At 27.0% G+C, this 11,351-nt stretch overlaps 1 protein-coding gene across 1 annotated transcript; it reads left to right on the plus strand.

Moving 5' to 3' along the window:
* Positions 1-6,585: 6,585 nt before the first annotated feature.
* On the plus strand, positions 6,586-10,719 carry LOC107473221 (probable amino acid permease 7). The gene is made up of 7 exons (XM_016092774.3): positions 6,586-6,781; positions 6,899-7,132; positions 7,243-7,336; positions 7,466-7,680; positions 8,749-8,882; positions 9,011-9,238; positions 10,258-10,719. Exons 1-7 carry the CDS (start codon positions 6,706-6,708, stop codon positions 10,657-10,659), a joined length of 1,383 nt encoding a protein of 460 aa, XP_015948260.1. The 5' UTR covers positions 6,586-6,705; the 3' UTR covers positions 10,660-10,719.
* Positions 10,720-11,351: the final 632 nt, after the last annotated feature.

Here is an 11,351-nt window from a genome sequence, read left to right on the forward strand (position 1 = left end):
AATGTATTTACTTACAATTAATATGATACGCATACAAAAATAATAAAATATTTAAAATTATTTAAATAAAAAATATATTATGAGAATAAAAAATTATTAATTACACAATTAATATACATATATATAAATAAAAAAACTACTATAATTTATGAAAATTATTACACATATGATAATACTAATAGAATAAAAAAATCATTAAATGATTATAGGCTAAAAAAATAATCATAATTAGAAAATAATTAATTTATGTGACTTAAATATATTTACGTATAATTAATATAAAAAATATTTGGTAACAAAAAAATTAGCCAAAACAATAAAAATTTGTCTTATTGAATATTTATTAATTATTGTAACAATTAATAAATATTAAATAAAATAAATTCTGACTTTTTTTTATCTCTACAACATTACTAAATTAATATATATATATATATTTAAAAAACAAAATAAGTATATCCTAAGAACAAGGAAGCTATTAATTAAATAATTAATATATACATATACATAAATAAAGAAACTATTAATTAACAAGAAATTGTATATTTTTTTATTTTAGGAATCAAATGTACATAATTATAACTATTTGTTCTGAAATAGATAATCAAATTAATTTCGTAGTAATTAAATATTTCTATTTCTAATTTACAGTAGATTAATCTTATACTATATAGTATATATGTCTTTTTAATATATTATGTAATTTTAAATTTTTATATCTAAGGTCTATATTTTTCTTAACAACTGTCATGATTACTAAATTATGTTCTAAGGTTATGTTTAATATAATGTTAAATATAATTTTTAATAACTTTTTACTTATATTATTTTGTCCTTTTATTTTATTTTAATTTTTTTATAAGTATAATTTTAATAAGAATTTTAAAACAACATCTCGACATAAAGTTTGAAAACTTAAAATTAAAATAATTTAATTATGGAGAGTCAAATAATTTAAAATACATACACAAAAAATTCTAATTAAAATGATTCTACTATTGGTGAAGAAAGAATATAAAATTGTATATCATTTTAAAATTAATTTATTATTTTTTATTATTTTTAATTTTTTTTATTGTGATATTATTTTTAAGGTTTCGTATACAATGCATAATAAAAATTTCAGAAGTATTTCTATTTGAGAAAAAGATATCTAAAGAAAGTGATATTATTTTGCATTTGGTTGAAAACTCTTGGATTCTAATAAATTTGTTTTGCTTTGAACCATACGAAAAAATACTCCAAAAAAAAAAAGAGAAGACCCGTATTTGATAGGTAAAAGTTGTATAATTTATATTAAAATTATTTGTATCAATTTTTTTTTAAATTTTTTTAAGTAAATAACACGTATTTTTAAAATTACAGATGTAATAGGTCTTTTAATTGAAAAAAGAAATCTAGAGGTCTCTAATAAATTTGGAAGTCTTGTTTCTTTTGATTTGTTAGAACTTGATGAGATATGATAACTTAAAAAAATTGTGATAATTTTATTAATTTTGTTTTTTAAATTTCTAGAAATGATTATGTTTTTTGTTTTCATGTCGTATAGGAATAGATCTAAATTGATATACACATTATGAAAAAATTTTGCAAGATAATTTATTGAGTACATGCAAAATTACTCAAATAGATAATATATTATTATATTACAATTTGAAAAGCTTAAGAATTTTGACCATAAGCACTTATTTCTTTTCTATAGTATTTATTGCTATATGTATATAATTATATATTTTAAATAATATATTATTTTGTAATTTTTTCAGGAATAACGAAAATTTTGACTGTAACTATCTTGATGGTTTCAGTGACTAAGATAAGGGGGGTTGAATCTTAGCCCCCTTTTCACCTGATAACACTTTCTGGTCTTTGAGGAAACTTTTCTATTTTTGTCTCGTCCCTAGCTACGAGACTTTTTATTTTTGTCTCGTCACTTGGCACGAGATGTTTTTTATTTTAGCTCCTGTGCAGCAGAAACAGAAATGTAGTAGTAGAGAGAGAAGATTACACCCAGATATATCCTGGTTTAGCTGCTAAGTGCAATGCAGCCTACATCCAGTCTCCATCACAACAATGATGGAATTTCACTATAATCATCCAGATTACAAACTGTAAAGTGCTAACCCAACTTACAAGGGGATTCCCACAAAATCATGAAACACAACATAGATGAACAAAGGAACTCTAAGGACATCTATGGCTTTTTCTTTTAATTTTGCACTCTCTGTCTTTTTTCGCTCTATGGCTTTTTCATACAAACCTCACTGTTTGTCTTTTTCCATGAGACTCAAGACATGACAAAATTAAACAGAAAAATATAAAACAGAATACATTGAAGGGGAAGAAAATCTATAAGCTTAGGTAGCTCTGAGAATCCTGTGCCTTGCACTCTCACTGCTTACTTCTAACTCCTTACTCCTTGAATCAAACCGTGACTGTTCACTCCTTTTATAGAGAGGAGAAGCCTTCACAGTTGAAACAAAAACCAAGCTTAACTTCTTTTCCTTCACACAAAACCGGTTCGGCCAAAGAGAGAGAGGAGGTAACCCATGCAAAACCCAACATACAAATACCTCTAGTTTTTCCTTGGTCATCACTCTTCATCAATCCGAGCTCTCTATCCTTGGCTTGCTCTCCAAGATGGATTTCTGGCCCTTGATGCTTCATGATGATGATGACTTCATCTGCTCCAATCTCTGTCTCTTCCATCACTTTGCCACTCTAACTACTTCCTGTGGTGGTTGAGCAGAATCAGAGACAAGCCATGCTTCCAAGAATCTCCTCCTTGCTGGCCGAATCTCCTTCTACCTTTTTTTGGTATGAAGAAGCCAAGATTTCATCACAAAATCTTACTACAAGTGATAAGAATCTTAGCCACAGCATATTTTATGTTTTTTATGTTTTCTTTTTCTTGCCATCATGGTGATGGTCTTTAGTTTGCTCCTAGCTTCATCTTGATAGCGTGCAAAAGCTTCCATGATTGCTGTGATGGAAGTGATCGAAAATGAGAGAGAAGATAAAGTAGAAATAAAAGCATGTAATGGATTTGAGTAAAGTAAAACAAGCTGAATTAATTCCTACTCTCTTTTTTTTCTTGGTGGCATGTAGCATTAATGAGCCATCAAATCAATTGTATAATCTCTCTCATGTTTCCAATACAAGTATTAACTCTTCTTGATAAATTTTGAATTCCATCATTTGATTAAAAGAATCCCTTGGAAGCATGAAGCAAAATTTTTGCTTTCTTCTCAAGATTAGTTTCGGACCAACTTTAATGGTCTTGGAGCATGAGGTTTAATTGGGCTTGTATCACAAATTTTGGCCCAATAACAAGAATAATAATTCAGCCACAACAAATAAAACATTTTTGCATCAATGCTGAATGTATTTATAAAACACTTGGGCTTGCAATTTTTTCTTTTATTTTCAGCCCGTATTAAAAATCTGCATCACAAAATTATTAATTAACATATGTTCAATGAAAATCAAATTAATAATTTTGTAATTAACTATTTCAATAATGTTTGTTCATCATTAAAATAAACTTGAGTTTTCCAAACTCATCATACCTATTTCTTTTCTATAATATTTTGTAATTTTTATGTACGGATATATTTATGTGATACTTTTAAGAATTAAGAGCAAATAAGGAATAAATGTTTTAATTCAGAATCATGAGAGGATTTTTGAGAAGAATAAAACTCTACATTCAAGCAAAATGCTTATCCAAGTTTATCCAAATTATTGTAACAACTTTTCAAATCACGCGCTCCTTCTTCTCCTTCTCTGTTTCTTTCTCCTTCTCTTTCTCCTTCTCCTCCTTCTTGTATTTCTTCTTCTTCTTCTTCCAAATTTGCGCATATTCTTCTTTTTCCCTTCTTCTTGTCCTCATCTTTCTTCTTATTCTTCTTCTTCCAAATTTGCACACGCAGATTTTTCTTCTTTCCTTCTTCTTCTACTCCTCTTAAAGATTATCAATTCAATTTAATTTAATTGAATACCTACGTCTATTCAATTAAATTCATAATGAACCGAATTCGTTATTAAGGTGAAACAATTGTATAGTACTAAATGAACGGAACATTATCCATTATATAAAATCAAATTCAAAACAGCTTTCTGCACAATGAACTGAACATGTTATTAAGGTAAAATAATTGTATAGTACTAAATGAACGGAACATTATCCATTATATAAAATCAAATTCAAAACACATGTGTCTACAATTTAGAGATTATCAATTCAATTCAATTCAGAACATTTGTGTCCATTCAATTCAATTTAGCAATTGCATTTCATTCAATTTGATTGAAAAAAATTCATTAGCATAATGTTGGTATTGTTGGTGATGACGATAACGAAAGAGAAGAAGAAAAAGAGGAGAAAGAGTAGAAGAAGAATCTGCGTGCGTGAAGGAGGAGGAGGATGTATGTGTGTAGTTGAAAGAAGCGTGGGAAAGGAGAAGAAGAAAAAGCATGTGTAATGACACTTTTTTAATGAGAGTGGTTTTTGTTGGTGTTGGATCTATTTGAATAAACTTGGATGAAAAAAAAAACTTAGATGTATAGCAATCCTGTTTTGAGAATTGTACAATTAATGTTGTGTATAGAAAAGTCTTTAATAAATTGAGATGATCAATTATTGTTTAATCAATTTGTATCTCTTTGTTGTTAATTGTGTTTTTTTTATAGTTTAATAAAAATTTATATATAATCAGTAGTTAAATTTTATTTGATATAGAAACAAAGATACAATTTATAGATATACAATTATCAATTTTAAAGACAAAAAAAATGTGTATGTATATTTTTTTTAAAAAAATTAAGACATTAATTTATTATATATTATACTTTTTTAATTAAGTTAAGTATTCATATGAATAAAAAAAATAAATTAAATTTAATTTAAAATTAAATATATTAAAACATATCTTTTTATTAAAAATATCTTAAATATACATAAAATATTAAATATTTTTCGTGCATCACACGGATAGATATATATTAGCGACATTCTAAATTATTATTTAAATAAAATATTTCCTATTATAGAAGAGTACAAAATTAAATTTTGTGATTAATGTACATCTTCAAATTTGTTGACAAGATTTTGTTGCCTTCTTTTATACACGAAAAGATTAAAAAATAATAATTAAAAAATTCCACTCTTGTCAAATGTTCATTAATAGTAGAAACTTTATTTCATATTTTACGCATAAAGAAATTTAATTTTAATACGTTAATAATGAAAATTATTTTTATATTATTAATAATTAAAATTAAATTAAGAAATATAGTTATTTAATTAGTAATTTCAATGATCATTTATTTGGAATGCATCAATTTTGAAATAATAGGAGAGAAGAATAGTTAAAATAAATATTATACTCATAAAATAAAATTACAAATTACATTAAGCCAATTTAATTCGTAATTGGTGTGGGCCTGCACTTAATTAAGCTATGAACTTAATTTAATTTATTTTTTTTAATTATATATGTCATTTTATTTTTTTAAAAAAAATTTAACATATATTTTATATAAATAATTAATTTGATGATTAATCTTTTACGTGTATAGATAACATGGTTGAATAATTCCTAGTTTTGATATGATTTTTTTCCTTTAAAAAAGGTTAAAATTCACTACTGATGGGTTTTACCAAAAATAAAAGGAAAAGTTTAGGGGGCAATAATTTTATTGCATTTTGGCCAGTATGTAACCAGTAGAGTAAGGTGAGTTATTGGATAAAATTTCACACCAATCTCACACCATCAAATTATCGTTGATGGCTAGTTGATGACTACCAATCACAAATGTTGCTGGCCCCTAACATTACTCAAAATAAAATGTGAATCTTGCTGATGGTTATACGAAGATGGTAAAATTACCTTTGGTGCGTTTGTTAGGATAAGACACTAAAAACATGATAGGATAAGATATTAATGAATACAGATATAAAATTTTGTATTTTTATATTCTGTTTGGTGATAAACTATAACAAATTATGAAAATTTAATTTACTTTTTTTTTTCATTCAAAAAATTTGAGATGAAAATATAATAATAAAAAATATAATTATAAAAAATTAACAAAAATAATTAAAAAAAATAAAAAATAAATTGTGTTCCTTGTTAGTGTTTTCATGTCCTTTCTGTTAGGATGGATACAAAATCCACTAATTTAGTGTCTCTAGACACATTATCTCTACTCATGTCTCGTCTGTCAAACATGATTTTGTGTCTCAGTGTCCGTCTGTATAAACAAATAAAACTCTTTTTTGGGTTTATTTAATTTGTGCTCTAAGAACACATATTAAATTTATAAATTTAAAAAGTTTTTATTGAGAATATAAAAAATTAAAATTTTTAATATTTTTATTTTATATTTATTAAATAAAAATATTTAAAATTTTTTTCTAATAATAAACTTATAATGAGCTCTTAAGATACATATTAGCTATTTTTTTTAAAAAAAAAAACATGTATCTACCAAAAATAAAAATAAAAACATTATTGAAGTTAGAAAAATGATAGCTAGCTCTCCATTACAATCTTAAATCCTAAACCCAAACTCAAATATAATTATAGTCAGCTCCTAATATCATCTCATGCAACTTCATATATAGTGCTCCACCTTCAATTTCTCTTTAATGTTCCAAGCTTAGGCCTAATTAAACTCCATAACCATAAGCTTGGTTAAAAGATGGATGTCATGAACTCTCTCCAAATAAGAAGTGGCACAGGTGCTTATGATGATGATGGACATGTCAAAAGAAAAGGTAAAATTTTTCTAGTATCATAATCAAATTCATTTTTCTTTTTCTTTTAAATGTCTCAAGACAGAGAATACAGAGACACTGAGATAAAGACTAAATGTATCATAATTCATAATCCAGGAACAGTAAGGAGTGCTGTGGCTCATATCATCACGGCGGTGATCGGCTCCGGCGTTCTGTCTCTTGCTTGGAGCACTTCACAGCTAGGATGGATTGCAGGGCCAATTACTTTGCTTTGTCTTGCAATTATAACCTATGTTTCTTCATGTCTCTTATCTGATTGTTACAGAACTCCAGATCCTATAACTGGGAAAAGAAACTACTCTTACATGGATGCTGTTAGAGCGAATCTTGGTACTATCACAATTTTATCTACCATTAATTGTTAATAATAATTTTAAAGAACTACATTGGTAATTATAAATTATGATTTCATATGGTGTATATATTAATTTTTTTCTCAGGTAATAAAAGTACTTGGTTTGCTGGTTTCCTTCAGTTTTTGGCCTTATATGGGACTTGTATAGCATATGTAATAACCACAGCTACCAGTCTAAGGTATATGAAATTTGAAATTCAATTTTTTAGGCATAAAATAATTTTACATCAATAAAAAATATATTTTTTAATATTGACGGCTTGAATAGTCATTAAAAAGAACGGATGTGACTAATGTCATTTCTGCAGGGCAATTCTGAAATCAAATTGTTATCATAAGGAAGGACATAAGGCTTCTTGTGAGTATGGAGATAGTTTGTATATGGTGATGTTTGGGTTGGTCCAGATTTTGATGTCGTTCATACCAGATCTTCATAACATGGCATGGGTTTCAGTTGTTGCTGCAATTATGTCCTTCACTTATTCATTCATAGGACTTGGACTTGGCATCGCCACAGTTATAAGTAACCATCTCTTCTATTATTACTATTTAATGTCGATATAATCTAGAATCCATAGATTTTACCCCATCTCAATTAAGCGGGTGCACATCCATATGCACATGCGCACACAATCTTTTCTTGAAAAAAAAAAAAAAACAATACAAGAAGAGTTTAATTTCAATGCACTGACAATGTAATTTCCAATATTTTATATAGTTGTCCAATCATATCTGTTTTTTTTGAATAAACATCCAGGCAATATGAATATGAAAGATAGTTATTTTTAATTATATGATATTACATAATTGAAGTGTAAAATTACTTTATACTAACCGTGCATTAGCATTAAATTCATATAAGAATTATACCCATAGTTGACTTTTGAAACCATTAATTTCATTCAAATTAATGCATTAATTAATTATTGGGTCATGAATTTCATTCAAATTAATGCATTAATTAATTATTGGGTTAGGAAATGTAGTGAAAAAAATATATATTGGAACAATTATTTTCAATTGTTGATGATATTATGATTTTTTTTTAACTGAAATTTAGTTTGATGGAGATTCAAACTTACTGCTTAAAAAACAATCTAAATGCATGAATCTTTTTGGGTGTTATAAGAAATTCGAAATGGAGTCATAGGAGAGAAAAAAATCTAACTATTTAACAAATGAATAATCTTTATACATGTATTTAGTTATATGATATTACATTAAAAAAATATAACTAATAAACATTTTAGATTGTGAATAGATCTTTTCAATTTTTTTAAGAAAAAATTGTCAAGCATAATCTTTTACTGTTTAACATCTTTTTTCATATATATTTTTTAGTCTCACTTAAAAAGTGTATAGTAAAAAATCATTTTACAACAATATTAAAAAAAATTGAGAGATCCATTCCCTGTTTAGAGATAATTTGATTTGATAAATTTAATCAAATAACAATGTATAATTGGAGCCAATCAGTTATAGCTCTAATGACATAGTCTTTTCATACTTATTTAAGAGGTCGCGAGTTCGAGCCTTCTTATCTTTGATAAAAAAAAAATAATGTATGATTGGAATTTGATGACACTTACAGAAAATGGAAGAATTATGGGTAGCATAACAGGGGTAGCAACTAATAAGGTTGCAGACAAAATATGGTTAGTGTTTCAAGCACTTGGCGACATCGCATTCTCTTATCCCTACTCTCTTCTCCTCCTTGAGATTCAGGTATTTCATATTCAAATTAGGTAGTAATTATTACTTATGTACTTATTAGTGGTTGGTACCACTTTTGAAAAAAAGAAGCAGCAATTTAATGCTGAAATTAAGAAAATGTTGAATTTTGTTGTTACAAGGACACACTGAAGTCTTCTCCACCGGAAAACCAAACCATGAAGAAGGCGTCCATGATTGCAATCTTGATCACAACATTCTTCTATCTCTGTTGCGGATGCTTCGGATACGCCGCCTTCGGAAACTCTACGCCGGGAAACCTGCTCACTGGGTTTGGATTCTATGAGCCTTTCTGGCTTGTTGACATTGCTAATGTTTGCATTATTGTTCATTTGGTTGGAGGGTATCAGGTACCTTTATTGCTAATTTTGAATTTAACTTTGTTACAGTATTAGTGTAACTTTACAGTATTAGTGTAACTTTGCATAGACAATAGCCGCGGTTGTATATTGTACATCAACAAAAATAACTAATCTTTAAATACATTACTTAAAACCTGTGAAGCACGGATACTTTGTTGAGTTGCTGTGTGTCGGACACATTTTAGACACGACACTCATCAACACTCGTCCGACACGCGTGTCTGCTGTATCCAACTGTGTCTTAGTAAAAAAGAAAAAAATTCTTCTTCAGACACATTTGGACACACCTAAATACCATCACGTGTCAGCGTGTCCAGTTTTATTCTTAACCAATATTCTTAAATAATAAAATATTTTTTATTATTTATTAAAATAAAAAATATTTTAAATACTTTATATAATTAAAATAAAATATTAAAAATAATTAAAATTTTTAATATCAATAAAATATCAAAATATAATTATAATTTAACTAAAAAATACTTTATATTTTATATATATACGTGTCCCTATGTCATATAAGATTTTAAAATTCGCGTATCGACGTGTCATGTGTCGTGTCCGTGTCTGTGTCCGTGCATCATAGCTTAAAACGTATAAATATAATTGGATAATTGTATAAAATTATTTTAAGCATCAAAACTAAAAGTGTATTTGGAAAGCATTAAAGTGAGAAAAGAATTATATTACTATTAAGAAATGAATTTTAATTCTATTTTAAATTTAAATTAATGATTTGGAACAATTAATTGCATGAATGAAATAAATTTTGTGTTCTTTATTAATTTATTCTTGTAGGATTTTATTTGTCTTTTTTTATTTGTTTATTAGAGACAATTTAAACATTTCAATCTTTTGTAATAATAGAATTACAAATTACATCTTTTTTGGTATGATTTAGTTTGAACATTAACGTGCGAATTGAAATTCGTTTGAGAATTGAAAATTACACTCTTTACTATTATTTTTCTTCATGCAACTTAATTAATTACTGTTGTTCTTAACAGATTTATTGTCAGCCAATATATAATGTAGCTGATAGATGGAGATCAAGAAAGTTCCCCAACAATGGTTTTGTGAACAATTTCTACAAAGTGAAACTACCCCTTTTGCCCACTTTTAACTTCAATCTTTTCAGGTTCTGTTTCAGAACAATTTTTGTGATTTCAACCACAGGAGTTGCAATTCTTTTCCCTTACTTCAACCAAGTTCTTGGAGTTTTAGGAGCCATAAACTTTTGGCCATTGGCCATTCTTTTTCCAGTGGAGATGTACTTAGTTCAGAAAAAGATTGAAGCATGGAGTAGCAAATGGATTGTTCTTAGGATATTTAGCTTTGGTTGCTTTCTTGTGACCTTAATGGGGTTTGTGGGCTCACTTGAAGGAATCATAAGACAGAAATTTCATTGAAAGCTTTATTAGGTCACTCTATTCAATAATACATCATTTCTTTTGTGTGAGAATAAATTAAAATAATATTAGGCAATTAAATAATTTTTTCCTAAATAATTATTTTGTTGTTGTTAATACTAGGCAACTAAAATAAATTCTTAATTCTAGTTAAAATATTGATAAAAAATATTACTTTTGAAGTTTTGCTTTTGCATTAACTAATTAATATTACCCAATATAAATTATACAGAAATTATTTTTGATATGGAAGTGGAGATAGTGTTTTAGTTAAATATTGATATTTGAAGTGTATTACAGTATTGTGGAAATCATTTAACACGCCCCCACGTGTTTCAACACGTCTCTACGTGTTGACCAATATGTTACCACGTGTTGGCCAGGATGTAGCCACGTATACAGCATGCCCCTCACGTGTTGCAACACACCCTTCACGTGTTACAACACACCCTTCACGTATTGACTTTTCAATTACAAAATTCACCCATCTGTAATTATACCACATAATTTCATTTCCAAAAAATTATTATTATTATTATTGAGAAGAAAAATTAATCGTAAATGTCTCATCATTAACATTGAGAACCATATATCCTAGATAGTGGATTCTAAATTTTAGCATCAAAATTCAAAAGTAATTGAGAAAAATTGTACCAGATTAATACATGAATAGGACTTTTTATTTTTAATAT

Source organism: Arachis duranensis, chromosome 1, assembly GCF_000817695.3.
Source record: "Arachis duranensis cultivar V14167 chromosome 1, aradu.V14167.gnm2.J7QH, whole genome shotgun sequence".
Taxonomy (NCBI): domain Eukaryota; kingdom Viridiplantae; phylum Streptophyta; class Magnoliopsida; order Fabales; family Fabaceae; genus Arachis; species Arachis duranensis.

Bases quoted from the DNA above. Each gene is read 5' to 3' on its own strand.
- LOC107473221 (XM_016092774.3), top strand. From the start codon at position 6,706: ATGGATGTCATGAACTCTCTCCAAATAAGAAGTGGCACAGGTGCTTAT. The intron at 7,681-8,748 runs GTAACCATCTCT...TGACACTTACAG, and splicing joins TGGCATCGCCACAGTTATAA to AAAATGGAAGAATTATGGGT. The intron at 8,883-9,010 runs GTATTTCATATT...TGTTGTTACAAG, and splicing joins TTCTCCTCCTTGAGATTCAG to GACACACTGAAGTCTTCTCC.